At 37.4% G+C, this 25,758-nt stretch overlaps 1 protein-coding gene across 3 annotated transcripts in view; it reads right to left on the bottom strand.

Annotated features, from left to right (window-relative positions):
- The window catches only part of RYR2 (ryanodine receptor 2), a 739,460-nt gene that overhangs the window by 94,660 nt on the left and 619,042 nt on the right, over positions 1 to 25,758 (bottom strand). For all 3 annotated transcript variants that reach the window (XM_032430318.1, XM_032430320.1, XM_032430321.1), the window contains 7 exons: positions 19,955 to 20,125; positions 18,821 to 18,880; positions 15,891 to 16,025; positions 11,804 to 11,916; positions 9,272 to 9,368; positions 6,964 to 7,067; positions 5,393 to 5,444 (listed from right to left, as the gene is read on the bottom strand). In XM_032430318.1, the coding sequence (XP_032286209.1) occupies positions 5,393 to 5,444; positions 6,964 to 7,067; positions 9,272 to 9,368; positions 11,804 to 11,916; positions 15,891 to 16,025; positions 18,821 to 18,880; positions 19,955 to 20,125 (732 nt within the window). The remainder of the gene's footprint in view (positions 1 to 5,392; positions 5,445 to 6,963; positions 7,068 to 9,271; positions 9,369 to 11,803; positions 11,917 to 15,890; positions 16,026 to 18,820; positions 18,881 to 19,954; positions 20,126 to 25,758) is intronic.

The raw sequence follows: 25,758 nt of genomic DNA, 5'->3' as shown, positions 1-25,758 counted from the left end.
GAAGTTTGACCCAGTTACCCCATCTCCCCACCTTCCTCTCCTCCAGGAACTCTCAGTTTGTTTCCTATGATTAAGAGTCTCTTATGCTTTGCCTCCCTCTCTGATTTCGTCTTGTTTTATTTTTTTCCTCTCTTCCCCTATGATCCTCTGTTTTGGAGGGAATATGATGTAATGAGCACTGGGTATTATATAAAACTGATGCACCACTGACCTCTACCTCTGAAACTATATACATTATATGTTAATTAAAAAATAAATATAAAAAAAAAACCCTCATGATGTCTTCCTTCCTTTCTCTGTCTCATTTCTCCAGTGACTTACTAGTATTTCCTGAGATCACTTCCTATATGCTCTATATGCTAATGTTAATATGTTATATGCTAAAGTTTGCACCTCCTCCCCAAAAATTTGAAACCTAATCCCCTATGTGATGGTATTTGGATGTGTGGTCTCTGGGAGGTAATTACATCATGAGGGAGGAACCCCATGAGTGGGATTACTGCCCTTATAAAAGAGACCCCAGAGAGCTCCCTTGCCCCTCTGCTATGTGAGGACGCAAGATTTACACTTCCCAGCCTAGGACAAATAAATGTCTATTGTTTATTTAAAAAAAAAAAAAAAGAAGAATAGGAATTTTGAACCCTTTCCACGTTAGCAAAACCACAGATTCAACACAAAAGGCTATCAACAGAAAAGTAAGTAAATAAACTTTGGTGTAGTTGCACAATGGAATATAATGTGATAGTCAAATCCAATGAACTCTACCAATACAAACAAGTGTCAATGAACCTTAGAAAACAGTATTGAGTACAACAAGTACCAAGAGATTATATATAGCATACTGCCCTTTTAAAAGTTAAAAACAACTAAAATTAAAAAAATATATAACTATATGTATAATTATAATATATTCCCATTTGTATTTACGTGATATATATGTATATATAATTAATAATTAATTATAATACATTCCCATATGTATTTACATGTATATATGTATGATAAGTGAAAACGATATACAAGGAAAGCAAGGGTATCTGGAACATGGGATTAGGATGATGGTTTCCTTCTATGGGGAGGTGGGGTATCGGTTAATGGGGGGAGACCATACAATTATATGTAAGTTATTATGAAGGTTTAACTTTTCTCGTATGTTGTGCATTTATGGGTAGTTGCTACATTATTAGAAGTGACTAAGTCACTAACTTAGTAAAAGTGGGCCTCTATAATGGACCAATGATGAGAGTCTCACATGGAATCCAGAGCTATGATTTAACCCAATTCTGTGCTCCTGGGGTTAAAACAGCAAGACTGAAAATAAAAACCCAATTGAGATGTGAGTGGTGCATTCAAAAAGATCCTGCATGGTGAAAGACACTAAGGCATACGTCTCTGAAAGTGAGTTCAAGTTCTAAGACTCAAGGCAAAAATAATCATTATGTAACTATAAAATGACTGTTGATAAACTCTGAGGAACCAGGAAGGCCAAGAGAAAGTCTCAGAACTTGGGATGCTGATTCCCCCCCCCGCTTTTTTTTTTAAACAAGAGAGTCTTCTTAGTGCTTCTTCAAATCATTAAAACAAAAAACAAAAAACAAAAAACATATATTTATCTTCTCCTGATAAACATTATTACTGTATTTCTTAATCTTAATCTTGCAGTGGGGAAATAAAATATGAATAGCAAGTAAGAATTGTAATTAAGAAAACATGAGATCATTTCAAGGTCTTTATTTGGCCCACTTTAGAAATTCTCTGTGTTTTCATACTTAATTTAGGGACTTTGTGGTCATTGGATTCTTCCCCCCAAAATAGCCACCCAAAGAGCTAATTCTTTAACTTTCAGTTTTTGGTCTATACCTGTGAATGAATCTAAAAATACTTTTATTAATTAACTACATAATTAAAAATTAACAGCAAAGCCTAAAAAAATACTATTTTCTGCAAAAAATAGATAAATTCATAGTACTTAAAAAAATAGTTCTCTCTTCAAACTATTCTACACAGGCACATGCACGATTTTCAGTGAACTGTCAGTAAAGTGGATCTACATTTGTATTTCATAATGCTGACTAAAACTAATACTCATCTGTTTATTCTTTTTTTATTATTATTTTTTTCATCATGATAAGTATGCTCTTTAATCCCCTTTGCCTATTTCACCCATTCCCCACCCCCTCCCCTCTGGGAACCATCAGTTTGCTCTCTATAGTTAAGAGTCTGTTTCTAGCTTTATACCCTCTAGCTCTCTATCCGTGTTGTTGCAAATGGCAAGATTTCATTCTGTTTTATGGCTGAATAATATTTCATGTATATGTATACCACATCTTCTTCATCCATTCATCAATCGATGGACATGGGCTGTTTCCAGTTTGACAATTGTAAACAATGCTGCTCTAAACATAAGGGTACATGTATCCCTTTGAATTAGTATTTTTGTATTTTGGGGGTAAATATCCTGTAGTGCAATTACTGGATTGTAGGGTAGTTCTCTTTTTAATTTTTTGAGGAACCTCCAAACTGTTTTCCATAGTGACTGCACCAGCTTCTGGGATACTGATTTTCAAAATGAAGAAAGGCAACCTCCAGAGACTCTTTGGTAAGAAGTTAGATATCAATCATCAAAACTAGCAACTGAGATAAACACAGGGAAAGCACAATTATCAAGTTCGTGGCTAGCATAAACTTAAGGAGCTATTTAACACTGAATGATAGAGCTGAACCTTAAAAACATTTTGGCCTTGCTCTATGGTCTGACTCTAATTAGAGAAACGATGACATATATTAAAAATTATTAAAACTGGGGCCTGGGTGGTTTGGTCGGTTAAGTGTCCGACTCTTGATCTCGACTTGGGTCTTAATCTCAGGATCATGAGTTCAAGCCCCACACTGGGCTCCATGGTGGGAGAGAAGTCTAGTTAAAAAAAAAATTAAAAACAAAAACAAAAAGAATTACTAAAATTAAAAATACATGGATTGTCAATATAGGTAGGAGATGAAACTCCACAGAAATTCATAAATGCCTTGGAATTTTGGTGGGCAGGCAAGCTCAAAAGGAGGCAAAAAATTTCAAATTAATGAGTTCCTACAATTTATTGTAAATGTATGGGATCCTAAGCAGTGCAGAGAGGATATGGTCCCAATAGGCACTACACAGGTGAACTCACAACTAGTATACTGTGTTCAATTAATTTCTGGGTGGCACATATTAAAAAACTAGAGTATGTGTGCGGTAGAATGAACTGAGTGATGGAACACTGATACCTCTAACGATAAGAGGAGTAAGGTGATTTAATTATCAAGGGGGAAAATCTTGAGAGAAAGGGAGCAACACCAAATACTTGACCATGTATCAAAAGAGATGAGCTGCTTTAGGACATAAGGAGAACCAGGGGGAGGCAAATTCTGCTTCAGCCACAAGGAAGAACTTTAACAATCAGGAATATCTTATCCTCAAACCGTGAGGTTCCACCTTTGTAGCCCACCTGCTTGGTGGTTCTTCAAATGCAGAGGACAACAGTCTATGGACTCTTTTACAACCTCCTTATTTGTCAGCTCCCTTCTTCTTCATGCCCTTATTTATCCTAGTTAAGAGTCCATGATCAAGGAGGAAATATCCTTCCCTCTTTTATCTTTCAGCTCAGTGTTTTTTAAACTATGGGTTTCAGCCCATTCATTAGATGCAGAATCTATTTAATGAGTCAGGATCTAAAATAATTTTTTTAATTTAAATATAATAGAAAATATCAGAATCTACTGCTCATTGGAAGGGTATAATTTCATGAAAATTTTCTTTCAATATATCTATTTTTATGTTTCCATAAATATACTGGGTAAATGTGTTTCTTATTGGGGGTTATAGCTTAAAATAAAGTTGGAAAGACACAGCTTTTCCTCATGCTCTGAAACCTGTCCTCTTCCCCTGCTCCCATTCACTCAAGACCTCACACCACAAATTACTCCCTTGCCCTCTCTACTGGTTCCTTCCCACCAGGAGAGAAGCATGTTCAAATCTCTCACGTAAAAGTAAACAAATGTCAAGCAAACAAAAATAATCCCCCTTCAACGTCACAATTCCATCTAGATATTGGTCCCTTTATATTGTTTCTCCCCTCTCTCAATCTTCTAGTAAAGAAATGTCTAGGCCACATCTCACATGTGAATCTCTACTTTCTTCCCTACAATATGGCACCCACGCCGCCAATGGCTTCTCTCCATAATCTCCTGAAACTGTTCTTACCATGGTCACATGATGCACATGTACTAAATCCCAGAGATGTCTCAATCCTCACCTTGTTCATCCATACCCCCAGCAGCATATGGTTCTGTTGAGTACCCACTTAGGCCCACAGCTCCTACATATGCTCACACTTAAGATTCTCTCCCCACCCCCTTTTTTTATGGGTTCCTTTTCTTCTAATCCTCTTTTATATATCCATGTCCTTAAAGGCGTGGTCATGGGCCTTTCACTCTCATGATGCCTTCTCTGCCTGGGGCAAGACCATCCACTCGTATGGCCTCGATTCCCTTCAAATGTGCATACAACCCAAATCTGTATTTATTAGCTGTCCCTGAGATGCTGAATGTCAGACAGGAATGCCTCATCACGTATCTGACCTCTCCACTGGGCTGTCTTACAGGCATTTTTAACTCACATGTCCAAAATACAATTTGCCATCTCTCCCCTTTACTCCAGGCCTACAATTCTTCTAGCGCTCCCCATCTCAGTATCTGGTACCACTGCAGACCCAGTTGCCCACATCAGAGGCCTCAGAGACACCCTGACTCCTCTTTTAAACTCATCCCCTCATCCACCCTCCTCTTGTGAGATATAAATGAAATAGAGACTCAGTAAATATGAGCTGTTCCTATTTTTGCATGGTCCACTCGTCATTAGGCAGTCAAGGACTTCCATAAACCTTAGCCTAAGCAACCCTCACTACTCTCCTATGCAACCTCTTCCCTATACCCCTAATAGCGCCTCTACCATTAAACTTAGCAGAGCTTTCTGCAATCACCTGCTTACATTTTGTCTTCTCCATCAGACTATAAACTCCAGGAAGGGTATGTGCATTTCCTTCTTATTCACCATGTTACCTCCAATACCTTGATGCCCCGTAAGTATTTGTTAAATGAATGAATGAATGTTTGGAAACTTAATGGTTCCCCATAAAAAAAAATGTTAAGAGAGCAAACAATGATTATCTGTAAAGGAAGTCAGAACAGAGACTCATGCAACAAGTGGAAAATTGAGATTAATACCCTTTAGGTTTCTAAGATTTAACAGTATTTTATTTGGACCCAGAAATACATAGATTCTTTATCCTTTGTCAGATGAAAATGATTTTCCTTTATTAAAATTAAACATTAAAATCAAGATATATTTACTTACCTTTGCCATAATATCTGCATAAGCCATATATAAAAAATCTTCCTCCAGTTTGCTATGAAAAACAAGAAGAAAACGTGAGTTTTTAAGTAGGAGGCTAGTCATATGTAAAACTGCCATCACTGTATAAAATAACCTTTATTTTTCAACCAGTATGCCCTTTTAAAATGAAGTAAACACAAAACTTAGGCAAAGTCATCATTCAAAAATATGGTAGAATCAGACAGCAAAGATCTCAGACCTAAACAGCTGACCCATCTTACCTTCCAGAAGAGGCCTTCAAGTCTCACAAAATAAATGGTCTACTGATTTACATACAAATGTAACAGCTTTAATTTTCTTGAAACTACACAAGCTGAAACAAGCAAGTTTAAACGAGGTAGGGGCTTTTGACAGCAGAAGTGATATTTGACATTTGATGGGAAGATTCCCCAAATTATTATGCTACTACACTGTTCAAAAATACAACATAGTGATTCTTAAAAATTAAGAAATATGTTTAATATCTTCTTCTTAAGACGTATGGAAACCATTAATTCATGAAGAAAGGTTTCCATCAAAAAGTACCTAATATTTGCAAAGTTATTTTAGCAGTTTTAAGGTTCAGCCATCAGAAAAATTCACTTATGAAAATACCTCATTACCTGACAATGCCAGACAGAGGGTTGCTCTATGCTTAGGGATGAGATGATTTTGTTAGTTAGGAAATAATAGAGAGAGAGACATCGTGAGAGAAGGATGGATCACATTGGCTAAGAGGGAGAAATGTGCATTATTACAGCATGCATAGAGGTCAAATGAACTCGTCTAGACTCTCAAAAGACTCATGTGGATAGGACTGATCATTAAATTATCTTCCAGCTTTTGCAGGAATGAGAGTAGGCTCCCTTTTGCATGGCAGGGAGGCAGACAAATGTTTTATAACCTCTGAAAGATTTCATCCACAGAATCTCTGCAGTGCACCCTATTATGAGCAAATGCTGAGCCCATTTTGATTACTGGGCATCTGAGGACATAGAGGTTTAACTACACAGAGGTTCGGCCTTTGTGGCTTTGGTGAATTCATACAAATAAGACTGTAGAAGCCACAGAAAATGGAGAATGCCCTTAAAACAGACCTCAAAGAAACGTCCTGTTGAGTTGATGGCTCACCCGCCTCCTAAAGGTTTCCTAAGACCCACTGCACAATGGAGACACAATCTACCCAGGAAATTTGGGTCACCCTTGGCCTCCACACATTTTTTCGTACTGGAATTTGCTTTGGGCTCTTTTGTTTTATTTATAAAGGCCATTTGTGGTAAAGAAAAAATAATTTCATAAGATTCGGGATCAACTGCATCAGCTAATGACAAAATTGTTACAAAAAATTGGAGCTCACAGACAGACATTAAAGCCTGAACTTGAATGAATGTCCGTCCACAGGTGTATGGCAGACTGGTCCTATCTCGGAACAATTCTCTCTCCTAACAAGAACAAGATGAAATTGCAACATGAATGTGTGAAACACAAGATACTCAGACATGGGGTTTCTTTATCTGTTCTTCCTATGCTCACACGAACCCTCCCAACCATACCATTTCTCTGTTAAAGCTGTTCTACTAAACAGAAGGATGAGCTGATGGAGGGGATCAACTCTCTTCGTGCCTTCCTCTTCTTCTGGAGGGTTGGCTCCAGGTTTCTACAAAAAAGCCAAATTGATAAAATTTCACATTAAATGAAATGCACACACAAAGCCAGGAGTAATATGAGGGTCAGGAACAATGACTAAAAGGAAAGCCATCTTCTTCCTGCTCTGGTGTGCGTGTGCATGTGTGTGTTTTACATGCAATGTGCATGCAAGTGTGTGTGCTTTTAGGCACTGTGCATGCACATGTGTATTTTATATACATTGTGCATGCATGTGTGTGTATTACATTAATCAATGCAAAACTATGCAGCTTAAAAAAAAAGATATTTAATAATTGGACCAAAAGACACTGTGAGCAAGGATGACTCACATCATTTAAAAATTCTGAATGCTATTCTTAGAAGCAGATTCACAACTGGGAGTGTACTTGGTACAGAGATTTCAGCTTTAGGGAGGGCTCAATTTGCAAAGAATTACAACAAAATCCTCAGTCACTCCAAGTATAAACATTTAGTTCACAGAGCAGTGAAAACTGATTATTATCAAACAAAACATTTTCCTTGCCTACACAAACAATGTCAGGTAAAGAATGCTAAATGACTTAATGCTTGAACCACTTACATGTTTTTTTTTTTTTCAGTTACTTTAAACTTAAAAAGAATACTTTTGTACTATTAGAACTTCTAACACGAGGAAAATTATTAAGCATTTTTACTCAATGTAGAATTAGTTAATCTTGACTGTTTGTTGAATGGTTTAATGACTTTTATATCTCTATTGCCTTACACATTCAAACTGATTTTTTTCTTGATTTCTTTTTTCATTTTTATTTTTTTATTATGTTCAGTTAGCCAGCATATAGTATATCATAAGTTTTTGTTGTAGTGTTCAACAATTCATTAGTCATGTATAACACCCAGTGCTCATCACAACATGTGCCCTCCTTAATAGCCATCACCCGGCCACCCCATTCCCCAACCCCCTTCTGCTCTGTAACCCTCAGTTTGAGTGAATGAGTAAAACTATACGATAATTGTCTTTCTCTGCTTGACTCTGCTTGACTTATTTCACTTAGCATAATCCCTTCCAGTTCCATCCATGTCGATGCAAATGGTGGGTATTCACCCTTTCTGATGGCTGAGTAATATTCCATTGTATATATGGACCACATCTTCTTTATCCATTTGTCTGTTGAAGGGCATCTCGGTTCCTTCCACAGTTTGGCTATTGTGGACATTGCTGCTATGAACATTGGGGTTCATGTGCCCCTTCTATTTACTACATCTGTATCTTTGGGGTAAATACCTAGTAGTGCAATCGCTGGGTTGTAGGGTAGCTCTATTTTTAACACAGACTGATTTTTTCTCTACATAAAAGATCTTCTTTTCCTGGATTTATGGCTTAATATTGTAGATACTGGGTAAATTTCTATAAGCTATCTAATATTCTATGGGTTGTTTTGGTTCTAAAGACAAACTGAATTCACTTAAAATATATAGGGAAAATCAAGGTCAAGCATTCATGAATTATATCAGTTTATCCAATATTCCCTGATAACTTGTGAGTTGAAAAATAACTTTTAGACAGGAGGTCATTAACTTGGGAATCATGAAGCCTCCAACTAGTCTGCAAAATTCTACTAGACAATATGCTTATAAATTTTCCTGAGAAGATGGCTTTAATCAGATATTTTAACAGATCCACAACTTAGAAAAGAATAAGACAATGGCTGTCCAGAGTGCTCTGCTCTCAGTACAAGAGCGTCCTCACCAGCACAGCATGGTGGAACCAAAAATCTACTTGCCATCTACATTTACCATGACTTCCTGTCCTTCTTGTATCCAGTCTATCATTCTCTGCCCTGTGTGTTTTTAAAAACCAGCTACTTTTCATTGGCTTTGTTAACCTTCACTTATGTTTGGTGAATAACTTCATTATGGTTCAGCTTTTATAGCTCTATACTGGTTCTGAGGTGGTTAAAGGGGCTTTGAGGAAGAATTTAAGAGAATAATGGAATCAACATTTGGTTAATAATAAACTATCATTCAGCTTCACTTCTGAATTGCATGGTGTTGAAGAGAGCTCTCTGAAATAAGGATAAAATTTTCCCTAAACACTGAATGCAATGACAATCAAGAATAAGTTTCCCAGGATGAATACGCTACAATGATATTTTCTCTTCAATATGATAAGTGCTCACACCAATGTTATTCCACCAAACCCTCTTTCATCTTATAACCCCATTAAAAACATACTGCTAAATCTTCTATCAGTTTATCTTCAAAGTAGTGTTCTTCTGTTTCAATCCAAGACTTTTCATATCCCTGAAGAAAGAGATTGACAGCCCGGTGCCTAAAAGATAAGCACAATTTCAAACAAAGAATTTTTTAAATACACTGGAAAAGTATTCATTAGTGCTTTATCACTGGACTTTCCATGCACTAAGAAAGATAAAACAACAAACTTCCTACTCATGATTGCAGAGGCAATACATCGTAGTGAAGAAGGCAAGGCTTCTCAGATCACAGGCTGACTTACATTCAAATTCTGGCTCGGGCATTTCTAAGCTTCACAACACACCGGCCAAGTTATTCACTTTACCAACTTTCACTTTTTCCATTGATAAAACTAGGAGAACCCCATCTGCACTTCAGTTTTGCAAGATGTAAAAGGAGATAAACAATGTAAAGCACAGTGGGTAGACAGATGGTCATTAAGTGGTAGCTATTATGACAATAAGGTGGCTCTGGATAAACCATGTACTAAGCGTTCATAAAGGAATTATTCAGTGTTTGAGTTAACATTTGGTACAGACCCTGAAGATTACAAAACAAAATGTATTACGTGAACTTAATAGGAGTATGTATCCAAAGACTAAATCCTAGGATACTGAAGTTTAAATGGTTGCCTATGAAATAAAAGAGCACCAAAGACTAAAAGAATCAATAAACTCATCATGAAGTTGATGAGAGGTACAGATAAGACGCCACCATAAGAAAGGATAAAAGAAAGTCATGACCATAAGGAAACATCCTAAGAGAATATCAGAAGTGTTAAAAGGAGACGTGCCATCACAGGATGGAAAGCTGAGCCTAGCGGTACTAAGGGCAGGCTATGCAGTTATGAGGCATACGCTCAGATAGGTTTACGAAGAGTCTGGAAAATCAATGGGAGGAACTGACGATGCACCTGGAACTGCTAGAAATCGCCGTAAAGTCCTGTGCATGAAACAGGCATGACAAAGGATGGGCTCAGCTTTCCTGGGACAGCAGAACCACCCAAGCAGCTTCTGCACAATACACTTGCTAAGCACTCACAGAAATGCTGATTCAATAGGTTGAAGCTTGGGTGTTTCTGAAATGAATTTGAGTGTATTTCCCCAAAGCACCAGCTTTGAGAGCCACCCCAAAAAGGGATACACTTTTGAAAACGTTTTATCAGAGGGAGTGGATCAGCAGACTCTGTGACATCGGGGAAACGAGCTCGGAATCTGCTGCCATCAACCTGATAAGAGGCAATAAACAAGTGAGCTGAAGAGGTGGCCATTAAGGGAAGAGTATCCCTGTGAAGCAGATCAAAGAAAAAATCTGATGGAACTTGGAGAATGACTGGATAGGAGTGACCAGAAAAGGAATAAGACAATGAATTCAAAGTTAATGTTCTAGTGACTAACTGGTGACCCCATAACGGAGTCAGAGAATTTAAAAGGCGTACGTGGTCTGAGGGGGAAATTCATGTATTTTTATACTCAGTGAGTGTGTCAGAGCAAGGAGTCCAGCTGTCTTAGTGAAAGGGGAATGTGTGAAGTTTGTTTGCTTTTTTGTTTTGTTTTACTCCCTGACTCATTTATTTATTCGAACATGTACTGCAAGTCAGAGTTCTAGGTACTGAGGATATAAAATTGAACACCACTCTAAAGGATCTCAAAGTCCGGATCAGAGAGACAAATAGGCCCAACGCTACAGGAACATGCCCACAGCTAGAGGTCTGGAAAAGCATCCCAGCAACAAAGAGGACGAAGCATTCCATTTGCAAGGAGTGGAAGAGCATGCTCCGAAAAAGAGATGCAGCTGAGCCGAGTCCTGTTTACCAGATGTGGGGATGATGCCACTGACACAAAGCTCCGAGTGGAACGGGCACAGTCTCTTGGGAAAACTACAAGGAGGCTGAACTGGCACCTCGGCCAAGGAGCCAGACTCAAATGTACCAGGTTATTTCTCTATTAACAAGTACGCCCGCTGTAAGAGAAGGTGGGGGGGGCGTCTGTTGAACGCAGTGATGTTATTTCCATGAACTAGTTCCATATCAGTTCTTCTCCCCAAGACAGACAATCCCTCAAAATAATAAATAACAATTAACATGTACAGTGTTAAGTTCGGCTCTAAGCACCCTGTACCTCAACCCATTAGGTCATCTGAACAAGTCCATGAGGCAAATCTCATCATGGTACACATGAAGAAACTTGACCAATGTCAGGCAGCCATCAGCTGAGATGCCAGGATTCAAATCAAGGTTGTCTGAGTTCCTAATTACCCCACCCTGCCTTACATATGTGAGCAGATTTTCCTCGGTATTTAAGAGTATTTAACAATCACACTGTAGACCTTAGTCCTCTGGGAACACCCAGCGAAGAAAAACAAACTCAAGTATTACACAGAAGAACCAAAGCATCTCTTCCATCTGTCTCTCAGACTATTGAACTCATGTTAAAATGGACGCTATACTCCTACTGCTTAGTAGGGAAAAAAATAACTTCAATCTATTACAGACATTAAAAAAAGTCTGACCTTGGCAGATTGTATAACGGAGCCATCCGGAAGCAGGCTACCACTGCCCTTTTCCTCTGTTTGGATAACAGTTTGTGCCATACAGCCTTCTTTGATCTCTGTGGATGCTCCACCTGAGGTAAAAGGATACAAAAAAAAAAATTAAATATTTAAACCCCAGACTACCCTCAAAAATACAGTATTAAACAGCTGTGCCTTTTAGATTAAAAACTTTTGGAATTTCAATTTCAATTTCGAGTACCTTACAATTATTATGGAAAAACCCATGTCCTAGAGGTAACCCAATGTTAAATTCGAAATAGGTTTAAATGTTTCATATTTTCTTTAGTCAAAATATAATATTTCCCCAGTAGTGTGTACTTAAGAAGCTATGTCATCTCTAAAAATCAAAGAAATATAAAACCATTCTACATAAAATCATGTTTTCAGAATTTGGTTATGGTTCTAAAACATACTTTCTGTCTACACAAAAAATTAACCTACTTACTTATGTACCCATTTAAACCAATTTTATCCTAAGAGTTTACAGCAGTCAACAGGAATAGAGGCAGACACAGAAAATTCTACCGAAAATTCAACTGTTCCTTAATATAATAGGATGGAGAGAAGATGACAAGGCTTCGGGAACATATTACTAGGAGTGAGGTAAAGAATTTAATTTTGCAAAAATGTTAAAATACGTAATTATTTTGTTAGAGAGGGACAAATGAGAATTCAAAGTTGTAGTAAATGAGGCAAGCAAGCTATATATTTAGCTAATGGTGTTTGGAGCTCCAAGACGAAAAAGAGATTAATTATAAGTATTAGAGAGAAAAAAAACCCAACATGTAATTCTAAATTAATTAGTAGTCTCTAGGTAATTGAACACTGTACTTCCCAGACTGTAATATCTCCGGCGCATACATGTAGATTTCTGGAAGAAATAAAAATGTTGCATTAGCTAAAAAAATAAAACTAAAATCTATTATCCTTTGCGGTAAAGGGTCAAAATATGAATGTCATAATGCATTAACAATGTCTGGACTACAGTGGTTTAGAAATTTTAACGAAGCAACTTGTATAATTGGAAAACACTTATTTCTGTGATGGTCATCCCTCCACAGGATCAGTAAACACTTTCTGACAATTGTCCTCTGTTTTCTTCTGGATGACTGTGTTAAGTGAATCAAGGGTAGTACTGTTCAACTAGATCCGATGCATTCAAGTTCCATTTTGAGACTCAGTCTGTAGAGACTAGCTTTCTGTGGGAATCCGGCATTCTGATCGGTGTGGGTGGCAGTCAACAATTACAATAAAGTACCGAAGCATTGAAGATCCAGTTGGGAACATGGTAGAAAATGTGTCTGTCATCATGAAGCTTACCACGTGGCAGAGCATTTTATTATACATGAAAAGTCCCTGAATAGTGAGGTTTCTTCTAACTGTCTGAATGCCGGGAGGTGCTGATGTGTTAGCCTGGCTTGAGTTTGAGTATTAGGAAATTGCAAGGGGACAGGTTACTCTCATGGGACCAATGACCAGATGTGCAGTATAAAATATACAATTGCAGGGGCACCTGGGTGGCTCAGTTGGTTAATCCTCTACCTTCTGCTCAGGTCATGATCCCAGGGTCTTGGGATCCAGCCCCACATCGGGCTCCTTGCTCAGCAGGGAGCCTGCTTCTCCCTCTGCCTGCCACTCTCCTTGCTTGTGGGGCTTTCTGTCTCTCTCTCTCTCAAATAAATAAAATCTTAAAAAAAAAGAAATAAAATATACAATTGCAAAGGTTGCTGATACGGGAGATAAATTAAATCAAATATCTGCTACACACCCACTGTTTTCGCATTGAGTTGAGCAAGTGAAGATATTCTTCGCAAGCTACTCAATGAATGAGGGACAAATTAACATTAGAATAGAGGTATTGAAGGCATGAATTCCTCTTGTGGCCCATCTTTCACTCTTTTCTAGTCTTTGGTAATTGATGATTTCTTTTTACTCATATTCTTAACAATGTGAAGAATAGTTGACCTTAACTAAAATCTGACCCCCTTACCTTTTCCTAGAAAATTCCTTTAAGATTATGGAGATCACCTACTTGGCAACTAGACTGTCTGGACTCTTTATATGTCTATTCAGCACATTTTGTGTCCCGGCACATCTGTATCATTACATCTTTATCTATTTATGTGTCCACATGCCCTACTACGGCATGACCTACTTGAGTCGAGAGACAGCATTCAATCCCCAGAACCTGCAGTCTAATGCTGCCATACGGTAGTGCATACAATAAACGTTCATGGAGGGAATGGCTGCGTCATAGAATGAATCTCACTACATATGACTTCGTTCATTACAATTGAATACAGTTATCAATATATGTCGCTAGAATAAAACATCATCAGATTTCAATAAGCTTCATTTAATGTTATCTAAAATTCATTCAAACAAATCCAGACATGTGCATGAAAACTAGGAAGAATTAAAACCTTACAGTATGGGGTGCCTGGGTGGCTCGTTGGTTGAGCATCTGACTCTGGATTTCAGCTCAGGTCATGATCTCAGAGTTGTGAGACTGAGCCCTGCGTCAGGCTCTGTGCTGCGTGTGGAGCCTGCTTGGGATTCTTGGTCTCCCTCTCTTTGCCCCGCCCCCCACCCTCTCTAAAAAACAAAACAAAACAAAAAAAACCTTATGGTAGAGTACTACTGCCAGAAATAATCCTCCAGTACACATTAAATAGATATTTAATAGTCCTCTTAAATATGTATACAATGCTGGAAAAACAACTCTATGACTTTATATGTCAATAAAATTTCATTACCTTAAGTCTCATCACCTACTGACTGATAATTTGTACTTATTTAATATTTCATGAAAATATTACGGAAATATTTAGGGGAATATTAAGTTTCCTAAATTTTATTATATTATATGATTAATAGTGTGGTGTTAAACAATGTAAATACATGTCGATAGCCATGTGGTTTAAGGGTATCCTAGTTAAATTTCATCAGGTGTAGTGATAAATTGTATGCCATGGGAGAAGTTATTAATGTTTGAGAGGCACTTGAGTAAGCAAGAAGGAAAGTAAAAGGATACTACATTAGGTGATATCCTTATGTTATTTAACTGGTCAAGGCTGGGATAGGATCACCAGATAACATTAAATAGGAATCAAAGAAAAATGTTTGTTATTGCTATGCCAATATGGTCTTCAAAACATTTAGGTGACAAAGTTCCTGAGATGACATAGGCCCTTTTATTATTTTATGTTTGTTGTAAAATGAGAGACCTGCCATGTCAGGTGAGGACTGTCATGAAGGTCCAAGGAGAGATCACACTGTTGGGTTCATACTGAGCTCCCTCACTTGGTGTCATTCTGCTGAACGCACCTCATGAGAAACAGGGATGATGTCTGTGTATCACAGATATTTTACCTAAACCAGAACATTCCTTACACAACAATATAACCCATGGATGGATAATGTTTCAAATATTATTGGTTTGGGAATTGCTGAATAATGAATAAGGAAATCAAACACATAGTGAACTTTGTAGTTTAAGGTAGGATACAACTGAAAAATTATATAAAAACACTATTCTCACACAATTTTAATATCAATGCACTGCTCTTCTCTAAATGTAATTTATTGCTGATCTTGGAGAAAATTAACTCAAAAATATCTATAATAAAAGGAAAGGTGAAGCAAATGACCAAAAAAAAATTCAAATACTAAACTAGTGACAGCATCTCAAACATGTTGTTATAAGCAGTAATAAAAAATGATATGTAGAACATGGAATCAGGTAACTCTAGAATGATTTAAAATTAAATATATAATCCTATTTATCTGTATAATCACAGAAATATTTTGAGAAAAGACAAAAAAACAAAGGCTGTGATATCCCAAAATACATTAGCTATATATTGCTACAAAAATTATAAGCTTGGAAATTTTGCTTATTAGATATAAGCGCTCCTGAATCATATATTCTTTATAATAAATATGCTAAACATATTATGTTTTTTGGCCCACAGCTAACAATGAATCATTTAAAATGCGCTTACATGGTTAAGGCAAATACAATGGAATCAATGCAGAATCTAACCTGCTCAAGATGAAAAAGCACATTCGCTATATCTAATACTCTTTCCACAGTCTTCTCCGGATCTGATGTATCTTCGGTCCTGTTTGGTAAATCTTTGTAAAGAGCCATTTGCCATCTGATAGCAGGATCCTCCAGCTGCAGAAAAAAGGAAAAAGTTTCAAAAATACAAGGTTACAACCTAAAGGGGGTAAGACCTACTTTATTGCGTGTAGCCCAGTGTCAAAACTCTGTGCAGAGATCAGGTCAGAGAGTGATCTCATACTCATGAAATTAATCATCTAGTGGAGAAGATAGAAATTAAATATGTACAATTGTGATGAAGGCTACTCAAGAGAAATATAAGGTATCGTGAGCTTCAACTTAACCTGCTGGTGGTTGGTAAGATTCCCCTGAACAAGGGAAGTTTTGCCTAAGATGTAAGGATGAGCTGGACATAGTCAAGGCAAGGAAGTAGACAAAGCAACCTTCTATCTTTCTTTGCCCCTTTCACAAACACTGAAAGATCTACCTACTTATTTTCACAGGCAATGATATGGGATCACACTTAACTATAAATAGAGGGACTCTACAAGTGAGCTCAGTTTCACTGAAACAAAGATAGCAATATAAACCGATGGAAGGTTAATAAAGTCATATTCTATAATAAAGGAGTCTTTTTAACACTGTCAATTTTCCTGAGTGGGAGATATAACTGAATTCTGTATGTTTTTGAGAAGGATTATTATAAAATCATAGAAACTGAAAAATACAAGCATCCTTACAAGGAACAGATCACATTACTGCAAAGAAATAACATAGAAATAACTATGTCATTAAAAACAGGCAAAGCAATCCCTTTATATTTCTCTTCCCCTTTCAAATTTCCATTAAGAATGGGAGACAGAGGGTAATGAAGCAAAGGTAAATGGACAACATCTGAAACTTCACAACTCCTAGTCTGAGAAAACAGAGTTGGAAATGTGAAAAATAACTTTCACCTAGAGGCAAACACTGAATGACTTGTAAACACCATTTGTCCTTTGATAAAACGAAATGTTTTTTCCCATATACTTTTTTCATCTGAGGACTGTGTTTGGTACTTCTGAATTTTAACACATGTTTACTTGTATTTGGCAAGATAAGTAGAATCTTTATTCTTTCTAATATAAAATTACTCCTTCTGGCTCCCAGGATTACCAGTCCTACAATTTCAAGACAATATATTTGAGAAGGTGTTAGGAACAAAAGAATTCATCTTCTGTTAATCTGTATGGCTCCATAATATGTGTGCCTAACTTGCAGCACAAGTATAGACTGAAATGTCAAAAAGGAAATCTATGTATTCATTACCACTTTATTTTCAGGTCTCATCCATTTTGAAGTGAAATGTTGATTATGTATGTGTTTCCTTCTCTGCTCTTCTTTCTTCCTGACTCCCCAGTACACAATATAAATTGTCCACAGTACTCCTACAAGTAACCTCTAGAATATAATGGAAGAATTTCCTTCTGGGGCGCCTGGGTGGCTCAGTCATTAAGTGTCTGCCTTTGGCTCAGGTCATGATCCCAGGGTCCTGGGATCGAGCCCCGTATCAGGCTCCCTGCTCCACGGGGAGCCTGCTTCTCCCTCTCCCATTCCCCCTGCTTGTATTCCCTCTCTAGCTGTGTTTCTCTCTGTCAAATAAATAAATAAAACCTTTAAAAAAAAAAAATTTCCTTCTACTTCTTCAAGACAACCTTTTTCATTTGATTATTTCCCGAGAGAAGCACAGAACCTTCCTTAAGAGGTACTAAACATCTCCTGACTCTACTTGGTAGTGGTTGTCCTAGACCATGGTTCTCAAAGTGCGGTCTTGAGTCCCCTGGGAGACCCTTTCAAGGACTACATGATCTCCGTAAATACCCATATATGTAGCATAAACCCTTCACTTGAGGTTTAGTTGGAAGATCTATTAGTACATTTTAAAATGTTCAAAATCTTTTTGCTATCTGAAGAGGGACCAAGCTCTAATAGGAATTCATCTCCTGTTCTAGACAAGTTTATAACTAAATGTATGACTGAGTACATACACATCAAAGTGCACATGAAATTTGTTTTAATCAATATTTGTTTCTTGTGAATATTGGAAAGCTACATCTCACCTTTATCATATTGTAGTCCTAAGTGTTAAAAGAAGAAGAATATGGTTTTGATCTTGGAAAGAAACATTTTAATACCCAGAAAAGCAAACATTATATTGTAGTCACTACTTTTTGACATTTGGACATTTCCATAATTGAGAAAATTCTCCAGAAGGGACACCAGAATGGAAGCAAATACACTGAATCAAAATAATAAACTGCTAGATTTCATACACTACATAGGAGGTTCCATGAACATATGAACAATTTATCTCCTAGTATGAAAAAAATTCCAAATAATAGTAAATGCTTACTGGATTACAGAACGTACTTCTAACAAATTTTTTTTTTTTTTTACCCAACATTAATAAGTAGCTCTTCTCATGATTTCCATTCATGTTTTCCTTCACCTCCCTAGGTAAATTCATTTATTCCTATTACGGCAACTCTTAATATCTCCTATGTATTAATGACTCTTAAATACACATATTTAATTTCTGGTCACTAGATGTAAAAGTTTAAATTCTTATGGACACCTGTCTCCATGTCCCCAAAAGTCCTCAAACACAGCTAGTGAAGGAAATCTCCAACCTTTATTTCAAATCATGACAGATTTTCTTCAAAGTCTGAGATTCTTTGATGATCTACTTTAAAAATCCATCATTTGTTATCTTGAGAGTCTTTAATACCAAAAGGTTTGCAAGTAGAATAAAGACTGATTAAAGTATTATATTTCTACTTTCTTAACTGCTGAAGTAACATTATATGTAGTACTATTCAAAGAGAGATTAACTAATTCATAAATACCAAATGTGGTTAAATCTGGCTTACCTTGCCTTGTAAATGAATATTACTGCGGATTATATCTCGTACTTCATCCTCAGTGTCTTTCTGTCAAGAAATAAATGTTACCTAAAAGAAGTCTTACAATGCATCAACTGTCACAAGTCAACAGAAATAAATCTAACTGCTTTTGAAATAGTATATGTCAAAATAAACATATTTACAGGATTTAAATACATGTCACAAATTTGGGGGGGTTCTTTTTCAGATAATTTCTTGATACTGCTGTGACTAGAAACAAGATAACAACCTACTTTATTTCTACAGTAAGTGCTGGTAAGACTCAATGGAACAGAATTTCCAGTTCACAAGAAGTGGGAGAACCATGTTCCCTTGGGTTCAAACAGAAGTATGTCTCCATTATTCTCTGAAATCTCCACCAAGTAATTTTGGCACTTAATGATATCCCCCATGCTCCAGTAATAACAAGGAGCATATCCTGAGAATCAAATACTAGAACAACCGTTAGCAGAACTGCATCCATGCAGTCCACTCTGCTACAACATCCCCTTAATTATCTCACAGTGTTAAACTCTGGATACACAGAAAGGTGCTTCATTCAGTATATGCGCTCCAATTTCCCTAAATATAAAATAGTAATCCCACTGTATATTTTTGTAAAATTGCATCTGCGTAGCCATGAAGAGAAAACACAGGGGCCATAAAGAGATCTGGAAACCTTAAATTTCAAAGCTTGCAAAGGAGAAGAGCTGCTGATTTAAAAGTCAACACCTTATCCAGCCACCATCAGCACAGTAGATGATTCTTCTAACAGTGAAAAATTACCCCTCAAAAATTTGAAGAGACGTCTCATAACAAATTTTATATAGGAGTTCATATGGAATCCATTTTTTTTTCACTACCAGGAACTTGTTTGCATCTTTTCCCTATGGTTCCTGAGTAGTCTCTGAAGGTGATTAACATAATTTAGAAAGAAAAACAGCCACAAAAAAAAATAGGCAGTCTTTGTATCTGAATGGTAGAGTTTAAGCAGAGAAACTGCTCAAAAGAACATTTAATGCCAATGAAATATTGTCACAGAGTAGTGAGCAGAAGGAGACTACACATTTGAGAGTTGGGAGGACAAGAGATCGTCATCACCGGTGTGCACAGGAAACTTACCATACTGAATCGGTTTTTGGCCAGAGCAATGAGCTCCTGGTCCCCAGGGGCACAGATATTCAACCCAATGGGCAGCAACCGCTTCAGAGCTGCCACAATAAGAGAAGTCTGCATGGAATATCGATCTCCTTTGCGCTTCATTTTCTTCCTTTCCTGATCAGAGACAGCTGCCTACGGAACAAAGCTGTGTTAGAATTTCTGACTGCTTTTCTCAAGTTCAGAACTATGAACCTCTCCTAACTTGTCTGTGGTTCCATCTTCCTTATTTTCAGTTGGTCCCTATTTTTGAGAATCCTTTTCCTCTTTCCTTCTTAGCATCTCTTGCTAATTTCCAAGTCCTACTTTCAGCTTCCCAGCTCATTACCATTCACTGGTGTGCTTTCCACACACTTTCAAAAGGAGAATGCACATTGCGATTTTAGAGGAGCAGACGGATATATGAAAAATCCATGGGAATTTCAGATATAGTATGTTTTATAGTTTTCATTGCTTATGAGGAAAAATGTAAGAATATATGGTTTATTTTTGTTTTGACAGATGCTTGCTTTCAAATATGAACTCTCTTTCTCTCACACACATGCACATGATACATATAAAACTATTAGAAAATATATTAGCCTTTTATGTAATCTGCAGACTTGTCTCCCTAGGGCATTAACCCCTCTCTAGTGGAAACAGATGTAATATACTAATTGGTGTAACATAAATATTCAGGATTATCTCTGGATGACCTGTTTACATCTGAATACTGCCATGCTACTTCAGGGTTCTTTTGTGATTTTTGTTAAATTTTATGTCTGTGCCTCAGGGTCACTTTAAATGCAGGGTCTAATTTTCACTGGGTAATGAGTATTATTCTATTAAGAGGGTATACTCGAACATCAAAATTAAAATAATTGTCCCATATCCACTTCTTTGTGCATGTAAAATTTCTTTGTAGCAATAAATCACACATGGAAGATATTTTCAGGATAATAACATACTGTAATAGTTTTGGTCTACTGTGAAAAAAAACAGAAGAGAATTTAACATACAAATGATTTGCTTTCCCCACAAAGAGACAAAATCTATCACAACATGTTGAATTTTTTCATATTAAGTAGTAAAATAATTGTCATCATAAAGTAATGGTAGCTTATATATTAATATTATATAATGTATTTACTATGATATATATTATATATTGATATATCAAACCTATAATATCTTAACTATAGCAATGAAATTATATTAACTTTCCAAAGAGATGTACTTATTGCATGGATCCTGCCCTTTACCAATCTGTAAGAGATTAATTTCAGTAAGTTTAGGAGGAAAAAAACCAATGAATAATTATTTGTACTATTAAATTGATTAACCCATAAAAAAATGGATCAGTGGTTTTAAATGAGCTCTTTGCTAAAAGGAAATGCAACCACAGTGATAAAAATAATTACCCAAATAAGGAACCGACATCCTAAAAATTAAACAAATTGATACAAATTACACAAACATATTTCTATCCAATTCTGGTAATTTCGCTTCAGCAAAACAATGTCCTACAATACGTTAATGTCTACATTTTGTTGGTGTTGTGGTTTTCTTTGATTTTAACTTGTAAAGTTCTTTTGGGTTTATGATTGTATAAGCACAGGGAGCTTTTACCTGGTCTGATATTTATAAATATTTAAGTGACCATATAATAAAAATAATTAAAATCAACACTAAGGGCAACTATAAATTGCTCAATTTTGAGAAACACCAGATCAATAAATTCCTACTTATGCTCAAACAGTAATCTTGCATCACATGCAACAGGAAATCTATAAACCGAAAAGAGAAGTTGTTATATCTTTGAACACTTATGGGTGATAGAATCCACTTCTAGTATAAAGAAATTAAATCTACAAACAATCAAGTATCCTCATGTACATCTATGTCAGTTGGGTTTTTTTCTTTGATTGGCACCTTTTTCCTCCACAGACTATAGAGCTCCATTAGGACAGTGGCCAAATTTGTTCTGTTCCTTTCCATCTACTCAGAACAAAGCACTTTGCCTTGCCCGTAGGAGCTGCTCAGTAATTTGAGAAGAACTGCTAAAGCTACTGAATTTGCATGATATTTCATTTTTGACCAATTCCTAACATTTGAATCAGAGATGAATAGCTTGGTCAGAGATGAATAGCTTGGTCAATGTATGGACATACTTAGGAAAGTAGGATAAACTGACCTCTGTCATCAATCAGTCTCTCTCTGTCTCTCTCTCACTCTCTCTCACATACACAAAAATAGCTCTAACAATCTCACCTAAAATAATCTAAAATTTAATAGAGATCAGGAAAAAAGGGAAGCATTTCTAATACTCCTACACTGAAATAGCCTACCAAAGCAAAACAAAATACAGATATTTATTAATGGTTTTAAAAAATATTTTAGACATATTAATTATAAAAGTGAGCCTAATGATCAAAAAGACAAGAGATAATAAATGCTGGCGATGATGTGGGGGAAAGGGAGCCCTTGTGCGCTGTTGGTGGGAATACAAACGGGTGCAGGCACTGTGGGAAACAGTATGAAGGTTCCTCAAAAAATTAAAAATAGAAAGACATGATCCAGCAATTACACTGCCAGATATTCATCCAAAGGGAATGAAAACAGGGTCTCAAAGAGATATCTGCACTCTCCTGTTCACTGCAGCATTATTCACAATAGCCAAGATCTGGAAACAACCTATGAGTTCGTGCATGGATATATACACAGAGTGGGGTGTTACTCAACTACGAGAAAGAAAGAAATCCTGCCACTGCAACAACATGGGTGAATCCTGAGGGCACTGTGCTAAATGAATAAGTTAGACAGAGAAAGACAAATACCATATGATATCACATATATGTGGAATCTAAAAAAGCCAAACTGAGGAAAACAGAGAGCCAGAGTGGTGGTTCCCAGGGGCTAGGAAGTTAGGGGGTGGGGCAGAGAATGGGGAGATGCTGATCAAAGGGTACACACCTCCAGTTATAAGATAAATAAGTTCTGGGGATCTAAGGTACAGCAGAGTGATTATAGTTAATGATCCTATGTTATCTACTTGAAAGTTGTCAAGAGATTAGATCTTAAGTGTCCTCACCACAAAAAAACAGATGGTAATTATTTGACATGATGTGGGTATTAACTAATGCTATGCTGATAATCAAGTCGCAATACAGAGGTGTATCAAATCAATATGTTGTTGATTTGTTCACCTTACATTACATAATGTTATATGCCAATTGTATTTTAATAAAGCTGGGGAAAATAGTGACTTTTAAACAACTAAGGCCAGTTGCTACATTTCAACAGGAACTGAAATCTTAAAACAAAATAGGATATAATTCTTTTTTTTTTTTTAAGATTTTATTTATTTGTCAGAGAGAGACACAGCAAGAGAGGGAACACAAGCGGGGGGGAGTGGGAGAGGGAGAAGCAGGCTTCCCGCTGAGCAGAGAGCCCGATGCCGGGCTCGATCCCAGGACCCTGGGATCATGACCTGAGCCGAAGGCAGATGCTTAACGACTGAGCCACCCAGACGCCCTGAAAATAGGATATAATTCTATAATGCAATAGGCAAAACCCACTATTTTTTTCCTCACATCGACAAACAGAATTTGTAACAGATGCTACCTGTATATGTTTTTAAAACAAGTTATGAAATTAAAAACTTCAGCAATGCTAGCCATATAATGATGCAACATTATATATTTTGCACCAATTCAACATTCAATAGTGTTTACTATTCAACAATAGTAAAGTAAGACACATACAAATGCCCAGGTTAAGGACCAAATTTCAAACTCTTTAAATTCAAATTTTCATTTGATTTATCCATACTAATTAAGTAGCCGTGATGCACCAAGCGCTGCATTGAGCTTTAGAGTTACCGAGTCAATAAAACATGTTCCCTGCCTTTGTAGAATGTTTGGTCTAAAAGAAGTCACAGTGGGGTTGCACACAAAGGGCCCAGGGCCCTGCTGGAAGGAAGGGCTCAGAGCAAGAGCAGGGGGCAGGAGGGAATGGCTTCCTTGGAGGGAGGGCACTCACCACCCTACATGTTAACAACCGGGGGAAGTACACTAATAGCCCCTTGCAGTAGTCAGCAGCACCATTCCCCACACTTCGGACAAAGACACAGCTGGGCTGCCACACCCCACATGTGTGGTCACCCTCTCTGAAGAGCATTATGGCCAATTTCAAATGCACTGGCCTCTCTCTGCCTTATGGGCTACGTACATATTAAGTCAAAATGAGGTTCCCAATCCCAGATTACCATATTCCGAATTGGTCTGCTGGCTTCAGCTGTCTATGTCCATCTTTTACCTAGAGTCATCTATTTTCTATCTTATCAAGTCCCTGCTTGGATGCCTGGCTGAAGACTGATACATGACAATTTGTTCTGTGGTTTACGTTTGGGTCTGAATCTCCATTCAAAAGAGTTCCTTTTTTCTTCTGGACTCTGGGGGATGGATCGATCGGTCATGGTGATGTCTCGGGCAGACAGTTTGAGGCTTTGTCAGAGGAATCCCCGAAGCTTTCTGCATCATTCTGTTCTCAGCATCGCATGGGGGGGAACACCTCCCTGTCCATTTCAGCTTCAGATGTCAGACCTATGGCTGCCCTCCTGTTATCCATTCTTGGCACTAGAACTGAACAAGACAGACTTTTGGGAAAGATGTTACTCATCCCCTGACTACATCCCACTTCTGGGTCCTTCATGCTATCTGGGCTTAGCAGAGCACCTCAACGGCACTGATGAAAGTATAGTTATGATGCTACTTTGGTCAACACAGTTACTCTCAAATCTGTCCAAATGCTGAAACACAAGGACATCATGATTCCTTTGGTGAAACAATACAGCATATTAGTGAACTGGACTCCATTATTTAAACTAGAAACATTACTTCTAGGAAAAAAGTTCATGGTACTTATGTGATATAAAATTTCAAGCACATGTGCAGACAAAATCAACAACAAATCTTAAAAACAAGGAAGGAAAGCATGATCACTGATTTCTAAAAACTTCGTCAAGGGCACCTGGGTGTCTCAGTTGGTGAAGCGTCTGTCTTCAACTCAGGTCATGATCTCAGGGGCCTGGGATTGAGCCGCGAGGTGGGCTCCCTGCTCAGTGGGAAGTCTGTTTCTCCCCCTCCCTCTGACCCTCGCCCTGCTCATGTTCTCTCTCTCTCTCTCTCAAATAAATAAAATCTTAAAATAAATAAATAAATAAATAAATAAATAAATAAAGTACTTTGTCAATGTTGCTGTTATTTGCTATGTATCCTGTCTCAGAGTGTCAGCAGTCGTATGGTAAAGAGATGGAAAGGTTTGAGAAAATTTAGCGCGTGTGGAGGCGGGGTTGGGGGGGGCGGATATTAAGATGCTTCAATCCATTACTTTGCATTTTCTCCCTGCAAATAGGAGTAAATGTTACTCTGAGTCAATCTGTACAGATGCCCCCCGTCTGGCTTCCAGGATGCACAGTGGACTATAATGAGGAAAAAGAGGGAAGAGGATGTCTGTAAGAACAGGCAGACCTCTGCTTTAAAGACTTTTCATTTATCGTTGAGTTTCATGATAGACCAGAACCACCATCATCGACCCAAAGGAAACACTGACCCCCTTTTGTCCTCTCTCTATGCCTCTGATAACACGGTCCTAAGTTGACAACATGCTGTCAAAGCAGAAATATTCACTAACAGTTTTCAGTTCAAAACATCCATGAGACGTGCACAGCATCTCAGGACAGCAACAGCTCACTCTTCAGGCTTATTGGCAGCCCAGAGGAGAGCAAA

The sequence above is a fragment of the Phoca vitulina genome, unplaced genomic scaffold (assembly GCF_004348235.1).
Source record: "Phoca vitulina isolate PV1807 unplaced genomic scaffold, GSC_HSeal_1.0 scaffold43, whole genome shotgun sequence".
Taxonomy (NCBI): Eukaryota; Metazoa; Chordata; class Mammalia; order Carnivora; family Phocidae; genus Phoca; species Phoca vitulina.
The sequence above is the reverse complement of the archived record's forward strand: the minus strand, read 5'-3'. Positions and strand labels throughout refer to the sequence as shown.